The 19,240-nt window shown below is 45.6% G+C and overlaps 1 protein-coding gene across 1 annotated transcript in view; it reads right to left on the minus strand.

The window, feature by feature from the left end:
* The window catches only part of RIMS4 (regulating synaptic membrane exocytosis 4), an 82,879-nt gene extending 68,443 nt beyond the window's left edge, over nt 1-14,436 (minus strand). The window contains exon 1 of the mRNA XM_032767377.2: nt 14,090-14,436. Coding sequence (XP_032623268.1) covers nt 14,090-14,186 — 97 coding nt within the window. The 5' untranslated portion in view covers nt 14,187-14,436. The remainder of the gene's footprint in view (nt 1-14,089) is intronic.
* Between the last annotated feature and the right edge of the window lie 4,804 nt (nt 14,437-19,240).

The raw sequence follows: 19,240 nt of genomic DNA on the forward strand, positions 1-19,240 counted from the left end.
AGCTAGGGATCCAAATGGCCAAGCCACCCAGGTACACAGCAGATGTCCTTCGTAGAGGCCTGACCGCAGACACAGGGTCATTTTAAAGTACAGCATAAAAGAGAAACAACAGCTGTTCTTAATACAATGTGGTAATCAGTGTGTCTATAACAAGAACACTTGCCTTAGTAAAGTCACCTGTAAATCCAGAGGGGGCTTCTTTTTTGAACTCAGTCTCAACTATCATCAACATACCCTTACTAAAAAAATACCATAGGATTACCATATAAATTTTTAAGGTCCCACATGGAGAAAGAAAGTATAACCATGGTAGCTTGTGCTGATACCACAGCATAAGAACAGGTACCATGGGATTTTTTACTGTTACCATGGAAACGTCCTCATACTGTGTAGCATTTTGACACTGTCTGTTTTATTACAAGTTGCAACCCCATGGCCAATTGCAGAGCTCACAAACTGGCTGGCTGTTAAGAGTTCACCACAGTTATCACTGCAGCTGACAGCCAATTCAAACTGTCTGGATGTTGGAATTTGACCAAACTGGCAGCGATCTGTTCTAAAGTGCATGAGGAAGCTTTTTAACAGAAACAGTCCCATAAAACTCAAAATGATACAGTATCCATTATCTGCAAGACTGAACATCGGATTGTTTATCTACTTTCTGCATTATTTTTCCTGGTTTTCAGAGCAGCATTTGAAACACATTTTCTCAATTTATTTGAATTACTGTACCTAACTCAAAGCCTGCTACTTCAAACGGATAGTGCCATTGGCTTTGATAAGATTCTTCACATGAGAAAGGGCTACAGGATCATAGAATCACAGAAATGTAGGGCTAGAGGGGACATTGAGAAGTCATGTAGTCCAGCTCCCTGGGCTGAGAGGACTAAAACCTAGACCACCGCTCACAGGTGTGTGTCCAATCTGTTCTTAAAAACCTCCAGTGCTGGGAATTCCACAACCCTTTGGAAGCCTATTCCAGAATTTAACTACCCTTTATAGTTAGAAAGTTGTTCCCAATATCTAATCCTAAATATCCCTTGCTGCAGATTAAGATGGGTACTACTTGTCTTACCTCCAGCAGACATGGAGAACAACTGATCACCATTCTCTTTTTAACAACTCATAACATAATTAAAGACTATTATCAGGTCCCTGCTCAGTCTTCTCTTCTCAAGACTAAACATGCCCAGTTTTTGAATCTTTCCTCATATGTCAAGTTTTCTAAACCTTCTCTTGTTTTTCTTGCTCTTACCCCTGGACTCTCTCCAGTTTGTCCACATCTTTCCTAAAACGTGAAGGCCAGAACTGGACACAGTACTCCAGTGGAGGCCTTACCAGCACTGAGTAGAGCGTGACAATTACCTCCTGTGTTTAACATGCAACACTCCTGTTAATACAACTCAGACTTATATTAGCCTTTTTTGCAACTGCAATACATTGTTGACTCATTCAATTTGCAATCCACTATAACCCCTAGATCCTTTTCATCAGCACTACACCTGGCCAGTTATTCCCCATTTTATAGATGTGCATTTGATTTTGCCTCTCTACGTGTAATACTTTGCACTTGTCATTACTGATTTTCATCTTGTTGATTTCACACCAATTCTCCAATTTGTCAGACATTTTGAATTCCAATCCTGTCCTCTAAAGTGCTTGCAATCCCTCCCCAGCTTGGTGTCATCTGCAAATTTTATAAGTATGCTTTCAACTCCTTTATCCAAGTCATTAATAAAAATATTGACTAGTACTGGAGCCAGGACTGACACCTGTGGGACCCCACTAGATAGAGTCTCCTAGTTTGACAGAGAACTACTCACTGAGTAGGGTCTTTCAGCTAGTTGTGCACCCACCTTATAGTAATTGAATCTAGACCACATATCCTTAGTTTGCTTATGAGAATATCATGTGGGATGGTGTCAAAAGCCTTACTAAATATTGAGATATATGAGGTTACTGCTTCCCCCCAATCCAGTAGATCTGTAACCCTGTCAGAAAAGGAAATTAGGTTGGTTTGGCATGATTTGATCTTGACAAATCCATGCTGACTATTCCTTATAATCCAATTATCCTCCAGGTTCTTACAAATTGATTGTTTACGAGTATCTTTCCAGGTATCAAAATCAGGCTGACTCGTTTACAATTCCCTGGGTCCTCCTTTTGCCTTCATTTTGAAGATGGATATTATTTACCATTCTCCAGTCCTCTGGGACCGCACCCATCCTCCATGAGTTCTCAAAGATCATCACGAGTAGTCCAGAGACTACTTCAGCTAGTTCCTCAAGTTACCTTAGGATGAATTTTATCAGGTCCTGCCAACTTGAATACATTTAAGTTATCTAAATATTCTTTAACCTGTCCTATCCCTGTTCTGACCTGTTTCTTCCCTCCTGTTTAAGATTTAATTGTGTTGGGTATCTGATCACCATTAACCTTTTCAGTGAAAACCAAAGCAAAATAGGCATTAACACCTCAGCCTTCTTAATGTCATCAGTTATTAGCTCTCCTTCCTGGGTAAGTAGAGGACCTACACTTCCCTTCATCTTTCTCTTGCTCCTAATGTATTTAAAGAACCTCTTCCTATTGCCTCTTATGTCCCTTCCTTGGTGTAACTCATTTTGTCTCAACCTTTCCAAATTTTGTCCCTACAAGCTCATGCTATTCAACATTTAAAATAAAAAACAGTAAAATTCCTATTGTCTGAAAACAAGGCTATGTTTTCACTAACAAAAAAAGGAGTTCTCTCTCAGTGAGGGAGCTAACTTGAATCCGCTGTCTTCTTGTGAAATACTAGGAGAAACTATGCACACTAGAGTTTTTACCTCAGTGTAACAAGTCAGGGTAAGCCACAGGTGGGGGTATATAGGGTTGAGCTTGACTAGCTATCTGTGCCTTTTCTCCAGTAGGATTTTACAGAGAGAATGCTAATACAAGCTCACTCTCTTGTCTTAAAAACACAGCCCAAACCACCAGTAACTCCAAACCACATGCAAGACTGGAGGCCCATCGTATTTTACATCAGTTAAGAGAGGGTTTCAACCAATGGGACTGTAGCATGTAAATGACAGAGACATGGACGATTGGCTGAGCTACTCTACCTTGTCTATAATAATCCTGCTATTCAGCAATATACCACTCAGCCAGAAATCAATTTCATCTTTAAAAAGCAGAAAGTCTCTCTCTTTTCTTATTTCCCTAACAATCCTATCGAAACACAGATGGTGCAAAAAAGAGTCCATATGAATATCTGGTTCAAGATTTTAATATTGTGTGTATCAACACAGAGAAGGAACCCTGAATAGGCGGCCCAGGCCAGGATGGAGCATGTGCCCAGCAATAAAGGGTTAATAGGAAACCTGAAAGCCAGTAAATCCATTCTGTGGCACCTGAAGTGGAGACAGCTCATTAAGGATTAGACTCAGCTGAGGACAAGCAGATCAGGTGGTTTCAATAACTAGAGGAAGGACTGCAAGGCCAAAAGGGGAGAATAGAGGAGAGCTGCAGACAGGAGTGCATACTCTGGGACTGGCCTTGAAGGGAGAGGGCAGATACAGCAGGGGTGAAGCTGTTCCAGGCCACTCTCAGTGAGGCTAGCTGCCCTGACAAAGCTCCTCTGCAACGGGGGGGGGGGGGAAGCTGCAAGGAAAGATGAAGTTCCAAGGAGAGAGGACTGGAGAACACTCCTCAGTGACAGACTCCTGCCAACAGGCAAAAGGGAGGAAGCAGCCCAGTGAACCAGAATTTGGAACATAAGAAACAGACCCTGGCTGCTTATCAAAAGTGCCCTGGACTAGAACCCAGAGAAGGGTGGGCCTGCATTCTTCTACATCCCTTCACAGGAGCGGTGAGCTAAGTCTCAGGAGTAAAAGGCAAAGGATTACTGCCGAAGGCCCGATACACAGCCACTAAGACTTAGTGTTTTCATTTGAACTTTTTGGTGACTCTACATGCAGTGAGGCTCAGAGGGAAGGAAGTCGTAAGAAGGAACCAAACACGGAGTGGCGTAGTAACTGCCAATGGGGCGACAAGAGACAAAAAAGGCTGCTATACCACAATTAACCATAAGGAAGACAGAAAATCCATGCCTACAGTGGTCCAGGAGCTGTACATAGACACAGTTATGATTGTCTGTTTTTACACTGTTGTGGTGAGCACAGTGGACAAGGTATACCAGTCTATTGAAATTACAACTGCAGATATGACACTATGGAAAGGACATGCATAACACAGACCCTAAATTGACTAAGCATCCTTTTGGCAGGTTCTTTGGGAAGCATCCACCCTAATACTGCTTTCTACATACACTTCTGTTATTGACACACCAACTGCAGTTTAATTCCAGTTCATAGTATGTAGGTGGTTTTCAAGCATGCTGCAGTTAAGCTGTGGGTGATGATATGCAATGCCCCTGCCACAGAATTCTCCTTTGGCTGGTGAAACCATCCATGAAGTAGAGCAGAATTCATGAGGCCTTGATGACAAGGCACATTAGAAGAGGTTTTTTATTGTACATGCTTATAGAGTTATGGAAATGCAGGTCTGGAAGGGCCTTCGAAAGGTCATGGATTCCAGTCCACTGCTCCAAGTCAGGATTAAGTATATCAGTCCATCGCTGACAGGTATTTTGTCTAACCTGTTCTTTAAAAATTCCCAATGAACGGGATTCCATAATCTCCCTGGGTAACCTGCTCCTCTGCTTAACTATCCTGGTAGTTAGGAACAAGATTTTAATCTGAAATTTATATCCCCCTTACTGCAAACTACTCCAATTACTACTTGTGCTAACCTCATTGACGTGGAAGAATACTTGATCAGTCTTTAGAACAACCTTTTACATGTTTGAAGACTGTTACATTCCCCCCCGCCCCCCCAGCTTCTCTGCTCTGGAATAAACATGCCAAATTTTTCAACCTTTCCTCAAAGGTCATGTTTTTTAAACCCCTTTTTATTTTTGTTGCTCTTCTTTAGAGTCTCTTCAGTTTCTTCACATCTTTCTTAAAGTCCAAAACTGGACACGATACTCCAGGTGAGACTTCACTAGTGCTGCATCGAGTACATCATCATCTCCCATTTCTTACATATGACACTCCTTTAAATGCATCCCAGAATGACATTTGCCTTTTTCACAACAGCATCACTCTGACTCATTTTCAGTGTGATCCACTATAATCCCCAGATCCCTTTCTGCAGTAAAGCTGCCTATTTAGTTCTTCCCCATTTTGTATTTGTGCATTTGATTTTTCCTTTCTAAGTGTAGTGCTTTGCACTTGTCTTCACTGAATTCCTTCTTGTTGATTTCAGACTAATTCTGTAATTTATTGTTATCTTTTAAATTCTAATCCTGGCCACTAAAGTTCTTACAAGACCATCCAGCTTGGTGTCAGCTGCACATTTTATAAGCATATTCTCTACTCCATCATTCAAGTCATTAATGAAAATATTTAATAGTACCAGACCAAGATAGACCCCTGTGGGACTGTACTTGACATGTCCTGCCAGTTTGACAGTGAACAATTGATAACTACTCTACACCGTCTCGGCATTACCCCACACTTAAAGGCAGCACAAGCCTCTGTTTAAAGTAGTATTTCTCCATATTTTATTAAGGCAACTTAGATATGAACATGCATTCCTGTAGGTCAATTACATTTTCAGTGACAGGGGAAAAAATGTAAAATCTTTCTCAACCTGTTATATCTGGTGCTGATCACTCAGAGCATTTTACAGACAACTGGCATTCTGCCAAGACAGCTGAGTTTTTCAGTGTTTGGGCAAAATGGCATAACAGAGTAGTAGGGCTGAGACAAAATGGGGTACTGGCTGCCATTGTGATTTGACTGATTTGATTGTGGCTTGATTTTGTTTGGGGGGTGGGGCTACTGAGTTCATTATTATTTGTACGTGTTACACAACACCAGAGCTTCCCAGGTCTTTATATGGATGCTTATCATCATTTTACAAATCCAAATAAATAAAATGTGCTGCCCAATTACTATGCCAGCTAGATGCTCAAAACGTGTGTGCAGTTCTGTGCTTAGCTGTACGTGCAATTACGTACCAAATTAGCCATCAATTGCTGCTCTGTTCTCCCTTGTCTTTATATCTGTTCACAGATTATACACTTTAGAGTTCACCCCTTCATTCAGACAGCAGAACAGAACCTTGTATGAATATCACTTTGGTAGATGTACATTCAAAGTCTTCTAAATAGTTATAGTATGGTATATTATAAACATTACATGGATGGACCAATCAAAGATCAACACATTAGTGTGCTTTAGGAATCATATCCTGGTAGTCCGCATTACTGCTCTACGTACATAAACTCTTAGGCCTGGGCTATACTAGCAGGAAGGTTCGAACTAAGATACGCAACTTCAGCTACGCAAATAGCGTAGCTTAAGTCGAAGTACCTTAGTTTGACTTACCTGGCCGTCCTCACGGCGGCAAGTCGACAGCCGCGGCTCCCCCGTCGACTCTGCTTACTCCTCCTGCCAAGGTGGAATACAGGTGTCGATCAGCGGATCGACTTATCGCGTCCAGATGAGATGCAATAAATCGATCCCCGATACATCTAACACTACCCGCCGATCTGGAGGGTAGTATAGATGTACCCTTAGATACAAGTAACCATTTTTGGTGTTTTTCCAGTGTTTATTTGATAAACATCACTGGGAGGGGGGTTGTATCGGGGTGTTTTATCAGATAAATCCAAGAGTCTGAAGCTGTATAAATAGTTCTGAGGAGAAGACATTATTATTTAAGTGTGCTAATGGCATTTCAAAGTGCCCTGCGTGGTGCTGCAAGACCAATCTCCAGAAGACAAGACTGCAGTGATCAGAGCCCAGTGTAAACCTGTGAAATGCCACGTCAAACTGCAGTGCTGAAACATGTTAGCAACTCATAGTTTTCTAAATTAAAACGTGCACATTTCTAACCTAGCCCACAGCACTCAGCAATATGGGCAGGATAACTCAGAATATCAAAAAAATAATTGTACAAATAAATTATTCCTCAAAACAACTGGCCCAGTTAAGTTTAATTCCTCTCTACACAAAGCAGATGCATATATTCTGTCAAATAGTGATGTTGAAGTAAAGTAGTTACAGCCTTTCACAACTCGTCCTCATGTAGAAGCCTGGCAGAGTAAAGGCTTCACAGAGAACTGTGCTTTTGACTTAATAAATGTTGCACTAGAATTAATTGTATATGAATTAGAAGTGGTGGGAAAACAGCTGCTCTTAGTTAGAAAGGTTTTCAGGGACAGGATCTCCTACTTAGAGTAAACTGACAGCAAAACAATCCACATAAAGAGACATCATGGAGGGAAAGGTTTCTCTTCCCCAAGCTTTGGGATTCAAATGATAGTGTATAATCAGCATTCTTCATCTTCTGTACTGGTCTCTTTAATGCTCACTAGCACTTTTCAAACAGGTGTAATAGGTGCAGATGGACTCTAAATGTAGCTACGCTGCTATAAAGGAAATCCACATGAGATTTTCAAAACAAGTTTAGCAAACAGTTGGGGCACTAAGGATTCCCTGATATCCTCAAATACAGATTTTTCAGGTTGTTGGGACTTTTGAAAAGTTGAAAAAAATTGGTTTGGGTTAGGAAAAAAAAAAAAAATCACAAAAATTTGAAATTTCTGGCAATGGAAAAATTGAAGAAAAAATTGTTTTGGGTCAAATGAAATGTTATGTTAAGATTTTAAGCATTTTAAGACATTGAAATGTTTACAAATAAAATTAAAGGAAATTTCAAAACAAAGTAATTTCAAATTGAAAAACAAATATTTTGTTTTGAAAATGTTGAAATGAAATGTTTAGATTTTTCAGAATTTGTTAGGGTTTTTTTTCCTAAGAAACCCCAAAAAACCAAAACAAACAATTTGGCAAAATCTACTTTCTGAATCTGTATTTTTTGACCAAAAAAATGTTTTTGTTCTAAAAATTTCATCCAGAGCTGGCTAGGCCTCTAGAGGGGGACCATGTCCACAGCATACTCATGCACGCTGGGAAGCTGCAGAAAGAATTCAGTTTACTTGAGTCAGAATTTCTCGTGTCTGGGGCAGTGCACCTCTGGATTATCGCCAGTGCCTCATAGGCATTACTGAGCCCCTAGTTCACAATAGGCTTTGCATGTCACTGTACTACAATCAAGAGACAATTACTTCAGTCTGACATGTATTAAGAACACATTTGGGATTTAAAAATTACCATTCCAGTCATGCAGCGGACAGATGTTCTCGCTACCTCTTACATACTATTACCATAAACACATAGCACTTGCATAATAGAGCACTGACCAATTACCCTGTAAGAGGAAGCTTATAGGGTCCTCCAAAGCTTTCCAAGGCAATCTAAGAGAAGCCAAACCAGTCCATATGAACTCAAAAATGAACTTCACATTATGGAATTCATGTATATTAACAAACAATTAGTATCTTCTATAAAATTGTTAGTATTCAATTGCAGCACAGCACTGGAATTGAAAATATCAATGAGAACTTTAGAACATACAGGGGCTCTTTTTATTTCATAATTTTATACATATTTTAATGATTAACAATACAGAGAAATTCAGCCAACCCAATCCAGACAAAGACATTACAGACTTCCCCACAAGCCCACAGCAATCACGTTACTCTAGTCCAATATGTCTTAACTCTGTTTTTACAGCTCCATTAAATTAACATTTCATTTAGCTTCTCTTCAAAGCACATGCTGGTAATAGAATAGTGGCTGTCAGTCTATGACATTGTGTACAAGCAGCAGCACCATAGTTGCTTGGACTTGGCTGTCTCAAGAAATGGATAACTTTACCACTTCCTGAGCAAACATCTGTGTAAATGAGTGTGGGATTTACCAACATTTTGGGAGACAGTTTGACATTTTGACAGCAGCAACCATTTTGTCTCTTGGTCAGAGTTAATTTGTGGACTTTATTCTATCCTCAACAAGTTTTATTTTTAACTCTCATTCACTTGCGTTAGTTCACCATTTGGCAAGCAAGACTCTTGGAACAGATTGCCACATGGATACAAAGATATATAATGTTTAATTTCAGCCAATCCCAGGAAAAATGTACCGTCATGTTGTAGTACAATTAAGATTTCTATCTTGATATTAATAAGTGTATGCTCCGGATTAAGGTTCACATTTTCAAAGATGAGCACATAAAAATGCACCTACGCTTATGCACTTAATTTACACGTGCCATGACCATGATTGTGTTTGCAGTCAAGGTAAATGCAAACTAAGGCCCCAATCCTGCAAATTACTGCTTGCGAGTGTTTTAGATGGCTGTTACCACAATGTACTCAACTAGCTTCAAAAACATTCCAAGGAGGCGCAAGATTGTGATAGAGGTGAGCAAATGCTCTCCATGCACAAATGTGAAAATTCAAGCTTCACTATAATTTGTTCTATTTCACTTTTTTGGTTTATAATGATGATATGGAACCATTAATAATGAAGACGCCTGTTTTGAAGTTCTTGTCCCCACTGACATGAATGGAAATTTTGACTGAATGAGGACTGCTACACTTGACTAATAGAAAGTACAGGAAAGTTACATTTATTAGGTTTAAAAGAGTTGGTAACCCATAGATAGCTCTTATGCGATTTACTCTAGACAGTAATTTCTCCATGTTACAGCACTGCTGTATCTTAATGGTGATAAGACCCTGACACTCATTTAGGGCACCCTTCTCTGGATCAGTCTGGCTATTCCTCAGCTTTTGATACCATTTAGTAATACAAATTTCAGCACCACTTCCTACCTCACACCTTTTCAAACCCACGAAACCTGTAACAGGTCCTGCATACAGAAGGGCATATTTGCAGGTCACTCAATCTCCCTGGCATAGGATGTAGTTCAGGGACCGTTCAGCTGAGAGAGCAGTTTCCTCACTAGAAGTTCTGCATGTCTATCTGCATCTTGTGGACCCTGACCTCTCTGCCCCTGCATAGACTAGTATGGACTAAGGCTTTTTCTGTACCCATTTCACCACTGAGAAGACAGCAGAGGCTTTGAAACATCAGAAGAGTGCAGCCTAGGTATTACTGGCAAACTGGCAGACACAAGGGACATGAATGCAATTCAGCTGATGCCCAGACCATGGACAGCAAAGAAAAATGAGGCCCAAGTCAGGAGGGGAAATCTTCTGCAATTAAAAGCATTTTTACAGATTATTACCTACCAAGTTCAAAATCTGGCCTCTTTTCCAAGCCAGTGTTAACTCTAGCCAATCAGCTGAAGTCAGCAATGCAGGAGCCCTTAGGTTCAGTAGTGCCATTTATGTTTCCACTTCACACTGTGTTGAAGGCCAGGCCAGCTCTAGCGAATTTCCTTCCCAAATTATTTTAATCTGATCCAAGTGAGAAAACTTGATGGTGATTTGGGGTCAAGAGCCTTCTTTCCTTTGGAATACAGTATGTCAAGTTTCCTTTAAACTTTGCCATTTATTAACTTTTCTTCCTCATTAAGAACACTCCCTTCTAGTATAGCAGAGAGTCTCATCTTCATTCAAAATAGATGATAAATTTATCAAAAGTGGATTGTTTGCTCTGTCAGCATTCCCCCCTTCTTCATATCCTGGGGTCAATCTCTTTTCTGTTGTGATCTTCTACAGGTGATATTTTGCCAAATGCAGTATCCATTACCCTGTGCTGTGTGTCAGATTATTTTTTTTAAATTAGAATTTAGAATGCAATGAGATCTGGTCAGAATCTTGTGAATTTCAGAAGCTTGCTTAAATCTAAATGTTATAGTCTCATGTTTGTCACAATGTGATTATTTATGATTTCTCTAATTTCCACAAAATATGTATGGTCCTACAAAAATTGTTATTTATGTTTTTGTATTTTTGTGAAAGAGGCAACAATCCAAAATGTCACTTTTTCCTTTCTGACACCACCAGCAGAAATAGCTGCAGTGCTCATAAAAATATTAATACAAATTCATATTTCTAAAGTAAGGGCCACGTTAGGATATAGATATTCAGGCCTGTCTGCAAAGGCTTATACTTTAAGAATTTAGGAGTATTCTTATCACTTAGCTAGTTACAGAGGTATAAAAGAAAGAATCAAAATCACTGTGTAATGGCCTTCTCTTACTGTGACAGGCTAAGGCCTTCAGCTAAGATGTAGTTAGATAGCCATAAGCTGGAAAGTGTATGGTCACATCCTCATATTCCAAACTAGTCACATTGAAATAAGGTGCTATTGGGCTATTATGAACACAGTCCTGTCCTGATATTCCTATCACCTCCAGAGAAAGGGAAGAGCCTAGAAGATGTAAAAGGAAACTTAGTTTGATCGCATCCTGTCTGGCAAGAACTCACTTATCAATAGACACAGCTGGAAAACCCTTATGTCTGTATAGATGTAGTTGTGAAATCCTCACTTCTGTATTGTTTTGTATGTTTATTTGCATGGTCTCTGTCTGGTTCTGTAATTGTTTCTGTCTGCTGTATAATTAATTTTGTTGGGTGTAAACCAATTAAGGTGGTGGGGTATAATTGGTTAAATAACCATGTTACAATATGTTAGGATTGGTTAGTTAAATTTCAGTAAAATGATTGGTTAAGGAATAGCTAAGCAAAACTCAGGTTTTGCTATATAGTCTGCAGTCAACCAGAAAGGGTGGGGGGAATGGGAACAGGGGCTGGGGGTGGGGGAATTGGGATCATGTTTTGCGAAATGGGAACAGGAACAGGGACACAGGCAAGGCTCTGTGGTGTCAGAGCTGGAAAGGGGGACACTAAGGAAGGAAACTGGAATCATGCTTGCTGGAAGTTCACCCCAATAAACATCAAATTGTTTGCGCCTTCAGACTTTGGGTATTGTTGCTCTCTGTTCATGCGAGAAGGACCAAGAAAGTAGGAGGGTGAAGGAATAAGCCCCCTAACAGGCCAATACTGCAAATACTTATCATGAACCATAATGCCTCCTACCCTGAGCAGTTACATTAAGATTAATGGGGCTAACTCAGGATAGTAAGTAGTGCTCCAGTAATAAGCGCTTGAAGGATGAGGCCATAATTGCAGATTTCATGAATTCAAAGACATATCTTTTTATAGGCTGGAATACTAACATTCACGAGTGATTGTTCAGGAATGAGATCAAGTAAATAAAATTCTGACTACAACCATATATCTTTAGATGCTGGAATAGGAAGATGCGTTCACTTAAAGAATCAGTCTTCTCAGACTCAACAGAGTCAGCCCTTCAGTGAGGAAATATCTGTTCAAGTCAATGCGTGAGGTTCTTGGGCTCCAAAGTGTCTCACTAGAAATAATTTCTGAAGCAACAATACAGACTTCTCAAAGCTCCTGTTATTGCCTTGCATGGTCCTCCAGTTGTCACAATCAAATTGACTATGAAGAGCAAATAAATCATTTGTTGAGATCTCACACCTCTTCTTCTATGCAGGATTTTAAGTATTTTAAAATATTTTCAGTTGGAGGATGCTAAAACCTCCTTCCTCTTCTCCAGGCTTGCTTGTATGCTGATAGAAGTTAATAACTTTGACTTTTATATATTTATTTTTACTTTGATTCCTCTAAAAACAATCATTTTGTATGTGTGACATCTCACTTGCACATGTACCCATCTATTCTTGTGGGAGCTGCGTGTCTTGGAATGAATTTACAAGACTGATATTTGAGAGATGCAGCCAAGATGGTAGGTATTAAAATACCCATCTGCCTCTTAAGTAACAATCTCTACATTTGTTACAAATAAAAGATTAAAAATATATTACCAGAAAGTAACCTTGTGCGTACAGTGCAAATCATTACACATTTTCATAATAAATTGATAGGCATGAAGAGCATGCTTATATCCTACTCTCTCTATGTAATCTAATTCTAATACATCCTTTTCCCACTCAGCTTTGTGCCTTCTATCATGCTGTCCCCTATGCCTGGGATGCTCTCAATGATCTTTCTTTCCTGTTCAATCCTACCTCGAATTCTCTCGCCTTCATGTTTCTCCCTATTAATTACCCTTTCTCCTGAAGCATTCTGTCTTGTCTGGTTTACACTACAGAGCAGGGACTATATTTGCAATTCTGGATAAATTACTGCCTAAATTCTAAAAGAGCTGTTTAAATATTACCAGTTTAGTGTATTTAGTCGGAAGAGTTCATTGTTCACTTTGAAAAGCACTTGGAGCTTGGACACAATGGACAGCAGAAGATGCCTTTTCTGTTTAAAGTACCGTCATCCACCATCCTCTCTGGAAGGCAGCTCTGAGCATAACAGAAGGATTAAGACTTGCACCATTTGTTTGTGAAGACATTGACTTCAATGTAAACCAGAAGAGAGTGAGTCCATTTCTTATGCAAAAAAAACTCTTTTTAATCCCCTCACCCTAATGCAGGTTCCTAACTCCATGTCTCACTATACACAAAATGTGCTGGGATACTGGGCAGCCATTAGTAGGTGGCTCAGGGAAGGCAATCAGTGGATGGGTCTCTGTCACACACCAACTCCTCAGCTGAGCCAGGCAGGGCTAGAGCCAACACATCACAGTCTCACATTCTCCTGCTAAAACCCAGCACATCTAGCCTTTCCACCCCCATGGCTGAAAGAGTCACAGCCACCAGCTGTGCTCACTCCTCTTTAGCATCAGTGCTTCTACAGCACAGCTCCAGGGTTGGTGTGAGACATCACACACACACAGCTAGAACTCTCATTCACTCTCCCCCCATCTCCCAAACACACATACAATGTCCTGAGCTGCCTCACTATTTCTGCCAGGTCTATCGGGTCCTCCCCCATTAATTCATTCACTGACTACCTCACCCACCCAGCCACCCACCCTCATTCATGTGTTAGCCGCCTCCCCCTCTCTCCATTCACAGCCCCTCTGGACTCAGAGGCACTGGCCCTCTCTTCCCTGCCCTCCATTGATGCCCCTCAGGTCCCTCTGCCCCCAAGCAGAATCTCCTGTACCTCCGCCCCAGGCTCTCCCCCATGTGCACCCTCCTGATCCCCCTCGTGCTTTACACCTCCCGCCGACCCCACTGACACCCTTCCAGCGCCCCAGGCTCCCCGCCCCACGGCCAGCCCCCTTACCCGCGTCCTCCTCGTCAAAGCTGTTCATGCAGGGGAAGTAGATGGCCAGGGCCTCGAAGGAGGCGGACAGGCTGAGCCGGCTCTGCGAGCGCTCCATGAAGAGCCCGGGGCCGGGGGCGCTGCCGGGGGTCTCGGCTGCCGCCTGCGGCTTGGGCAGCTTCGACGCCCCATTCTTCACTCGGAGCACGGCCCGCGGCGTCTTGGCTACTGCGGGGGCCTCGGGGAGGCGAGATGGGGGCTGCGGCTGAGGCTGCGGGCAGGCGGGAGGCGGAGGGGCTCAGCCCCGCCCGCGGGAGGCTGCTGGACTCCCCGGGGAAGCTGGGAGGAGGGCGCTGCTCGCTGCTCCGGGGACGGGCGAAGAGCGATGGGCAGGCACCTGCCGCTGGGGCCCCCGGGCGCGATGCAGGCACCGAGGCGGCTGCCCTGGTCGGTGCCCCCGGGTGCGATGCAGGCACCGAGGCGGCTGGCCCTGGCGGAGCGCAGACAGCGGTTAGCCAGAGGAGGAGGCAGCGATGGAGGCTGCGGCGGCAGCAGTCCCTGGGAGAGGCGCAGGGAGGCTGGAAGGAGACACTAGCGGCAGCTGCCCAGCGTCTACTCGCCGCCTTCCTATGGCACCCCCTTCCCCAGCGGGCGCGGCCGGCCAGATGTGTTCCCTGGCAGGCTGCGCTCCCCTCGCCTGCTCCCAGCGCCCCAACACTTCATTCACAGGCGCGCCGGGGCGGGGGCTGCCATGAAGTCATCCAGGGAGGGCAGCAGCTCCAATCAAAGCCTGCGGAGCATAGGAGCGGGGCGGGGCGGGGCGGGGGAGCTGATTGCGCGAAAGGGGCCGGGCTAGTAGGCGCTAGGTTGGCCCCTAGGCTGTGCCGGAGCTCGGCTACTTCCAGCGCACCTGCCTCTCGAGCGCTCCCCATGGGCAGCGCCCGGGCCCTGCCACTGCGTCCTGCCAGGCGGAGCGGATGGGCAAAGCCAATCCCTGCTCCACGCTGTGCCCGCGCAGCCTCGCCGTGCACCGGCTGCCGTGGAGCAGGGAGCGCTGGGGACTGCTGGAGTTCCTCGACGGCCTGCATTAGGGGGCTGGGGGCTAAAGTCACTAGACACGTGAAGGGGGAGCGCTTGGGGACCAGTCCAGGGGGAAGGAGAGCGGTGGGACAGCTGTTCCCCCATGCACTGCAGGAGAGGGGAGAGGGAGAGCTTGCCCAGGTGTCACAGAGGATGGGGGGCTGAGCCCCGTTCCAGTTAACCCCTGGGCATAGGTGCTGGAATTATAGGTACTGCCGCACCCCCTGACTTGAAGTGGTTTTCATGTATACCGTGTTTACAGTTTGGGTCAACCGCTCTCAGCACCCCCACTATCCAAATTGTGTTGCTGAGGGGGATCTGGATGATTATCCTCTATAACTGTGTGCCTGTCTCCCCCCACCGCTGTCCCCATTTCTCCCTCCCTCCCTGCTGGTCACAGCTCAAGCCTGAGGCTTGTGCTGTTTCAGGACTTTTTGAGGCCAGGGTTGGATTTAAGGATTTCAGTGGGCAAACACACTGGGGGCTTCTGTCATGAAACCCAGGTGGACTGCCCAACAGAGGTGCGAGAGTGGGCAGCTGGAAATCAGAAGCAGCAGAGGCTAAGAAGAAGGGGTAATGGGAGCAGGCGGTGAGCTTGGAGAGGTAACGGTAAGGATTTGCTTTCCCTTGTTGACCAGAACGTAGTGGGTGGGTATGAATCGCCCTAGACAAAATTCTGGATATTAGCGTCTCTCTAATCAACAGAACAGCATTAACTCACCCCCCTCCTACACTCTTTCACTCTTTCCCTTTCCTCCATGATTTTTCTTTCAGTCTCACCCTCCCTCCCTTTCCCTGGGGTGGGCTGTCTCCCTTATTCCCCTTTCCAATTTCTCCCCTTCTTCCTTCTCGCACTTCCCCACTCTGCTGTACTCCGGATGCTGTACTCCTCTTCACACCCGGTACCAGCCATGCTCTCGCACGTATAATCAAGCCTAAGATTCTGTCATGGTTATGTAACCCTTCTGCCCCTCTGAGTTGGCAGCAACAAGGGCCGGGTTCAGTATCCAGGGGTTCCGTTTCAATAACACAAGGCATAACCGGCTCGAGCCCCCACCCAGTGACCTGGGACACTTACATACCATACCCTCCTGGGCGCCTCTAGGAGGCAATACTTCCCCTCTCGCAAGCACGGAGTCTGAGTGTAGCGAAATCTTTTTAATAAAGGAAGGAAACAATGTGGCATCCCATTGGAGAAACACCACAAACAGAGTTATAACACAAACCATAACCCCCCCCCCAAGTACATTTGGCAATGTCCTTTTCCCCTTAGGGTCTTAAGTCCAATCACTCCAAAGTCCAACAACCCAAAAGTCTCTGGTCAATGCCACCCCAGAATTCAAGAGTCTATCTGTAGAGGTCCCTCCCCCCAGCCTGGGTGAAAGGGGCACCTTACGTGGTCCAGGGCCAACTGCCCTGCCTCTCCGTGGGTTCTGCTTCCGCCTTCTCCACGAACTGCTCCGCCTTACCAGCCGCTGCGCTATGCTCCTCCGGCCGTCCTCACAAACTGCTCCGCTCCACCAGCTGCCTCGTGAGCTGCTCCAGTTGTCCCAGCAAACTGCTCGGCTCCGCTCGCTCTGTGGGCTGCTCCACACGCCCCACAGCTACTCCGCTCTGCCAGCCGCTCCACTCCACCAGCTGTCCTGTGGTCCGCTCCAGCCATCCCCATAAACTGCTCCACTCTGCCAGCTGCTCTGTTCCACAGTATAGCTTCAGGCTCCCCCACTAGTTAGCACAGTACTCAGTGCTCCCAGCTCAGTAATTTCAGCTCTTTTGTGATTTCAGCTCTTTTGTGATCTCAGCACATAGTAGGGGAGCCCAGTGCTATTGCACCATTAGCCCAAAGTGAGTTCAGCTCAGCAACCTGTATCTAGAGTCTTAAGGGAATAAAAAAAATCAACTCTGACATTCCACAGTGGAGAGAGGAGGAGGTGCAACTGATGCTTCTAGCTCCACAAGGAGCCTGCACCACCAGGCACAAGTACCTGTCCCCAACCTCTCTCCCTTCACAGGGTTTTGGAACCCATGTCCCTTGTCTAGCAAGTACCACCCAACTGAGGTTGAGTCATTTCTGTCACAAAGCACCCACAGCTCGGCAGTCTGGGATGGGTTAGGCGAGCCTATGCAAATATTTGAGATTTTGCATTCCAGACATTCTTTCCACACTTCCCATACTTCACCACCAGATGTCAGGGTACAGCTCATCCTGACTCTGCTTACAGTTACTTTTAATAAAAGTCACGGGTAATAAACAAAAATTCACGGAAGCCATAACCTGTCTGTGACTTTTGCTGCTGCGACTCCATGGTTTCCCCCGCCGCCATGGTGGCTGGGAGCTGTGGGGTTCCCGTTGGCCATAGGCGCTGACTTCCTGATTTCCTGGGGGGTGTTTGACCTCTGCCCCTCCCCTCCCCTCAAAGCCCCACCCCTTTCCCCAAGGCCCTGCCCTATCTTCTTCTTTCTGCCCCCATTCCACCCCCACCCCCAGGGTGCCCCATAGACAACTGGTGCCTCCCCATACTGGGGGGAGGCACAATCTAAAGGGGAGGACATGTGTCGCCATCATCATCTTCCCCCCCAGGAAACCCTGTCTCCTGCACCCAGCCTGCAGCCACTTCACTCTCCCTGATTCACATTACCTGTGGGGGGGGGGGAAGGAGCACTCTATCCTCCCTCTGCACCTGTGCCCCCCCAGCACATTCCTGGCAGGAGAGAGCTCAGGTGGGGAGTGGGAGGGAGCTGCTTCTAATGCCAACCCCTCCCAGTTGCTGCCCTGCAGCCCAGCAACTGCTTGAGAAAGCCTGGCTGGGGAGGCGACTTCCACTCCCTGCCTGGGCTTGGCTGCTGGGGACCATGGCTGAGCAAGCCAGAAACGTGCCAGGGGGAGGGGAGCTCTCACTTGTCCCTGGATCCTGGGGTGAGTTTGTTCTTACTTCCCCGCCTCCAACAGCCAGGGGAAAAGAGGTAACGTGGGAACTTGCAAGCAGGGAGGGTGGGAAGGAGAGAGGAGGGGGTGGTACCAGGGCCACCCAGAGGATTCAGGGGCCTGGGGTCCCCCGCCGCCAAATTGCCACCGAAGACCAGGCACTTTGGTGGCAGGTCCCGGAGTGGAAGGACCCCCCGCCGCTGAATTGCCGCCAAAGACCCTGAGCAGAAGAAGCTCTGGGGGCCTGGGTCCCACGAGAGTTTCCCGTGGCCCCAGGGCCGGCACTTCAATTTAGGCAACCTAGGCAATTGTCTAGGGCACCAGGATTATCGGTGGGTGGCATTTTGCCGGGGGGGGGGAGACAGGCGGCTCCGGTGGAGCTGCCGCAGTCGTGCCTGCGGACAGTCGGCTGCTCACGCAGCTCCGGTGGACCTCCCGCAGGCACGACTGCAGCAGCTCCACCAGAGCTGCGGGAGCAGCCATCCGTCCGCAGACACGACTGTGGCAGCTCCACCGGAGCCACGGGACCAGCGTGCGGGGCGGCAAAATTGACGTGCGCCTAGGGCGCTAAAACCCCTAGTGCCGGTCCTGTGTGGCCCCCGGAGCGAGTGAAGGACCCCACTCCAGGGACCCCAAAAAATTCTCGTGGTGGCCCTTGTGGGGCCCAGGGCCTGGGGCAAATTGCCCCACTTGCCTGCCCCCCCTGTGGGAGGCCCTGGCTTGTACAGAGCAGGGCTGACTGGGCCAACAGCACATCAGTTTATAGGATCACCCCAATCTTTGTTTACGTTAGTGATTTGGTCCTGATAAGCATGGTATTGTCTATTATCCTTTATCTCTGCCCCTCCCTTGCCCTTTATCTTTCCCTCTCTTGGAAGATCCCATTGCACATAGCATCATAGGACTGGAAGGGACCTTGAGAGGTCATCTAGTCAAGTCCCCTGCACTCATGGCAGGACTAAGTATCATGTAGACCATATTATATTATCCCTGACAGGTGTTTATCGTCTACCCGGCTCTTAAAAATCTCCAATGATGGAGATTGCACAGCCTCCCTAGGCAATTTATTCCAGTGCTTAACCACCCTGACAGGAAGTTTTTTCTAATGTCCAACCTAAACCGCCCTTCCTGCAATTTAAGCCTGTTGTTTCTTGTCCTTTGCTTAG

Source organism: Chelonoidis abingdonii, chromosome 14 (assembly GCF_003597395.2).
Source record: "Chelonoidis abingdonii isolate Lonesome George chromosome 14, CheloAbing_2.0, whole genome shotgun sequence".
Taxonomy (NCBI): domain Eukaryota; kingdom Metazoa; phylum Chordata; order Testudines; family Testudinidae; genus Chelonoidis; species Chelonoidis abingdonii.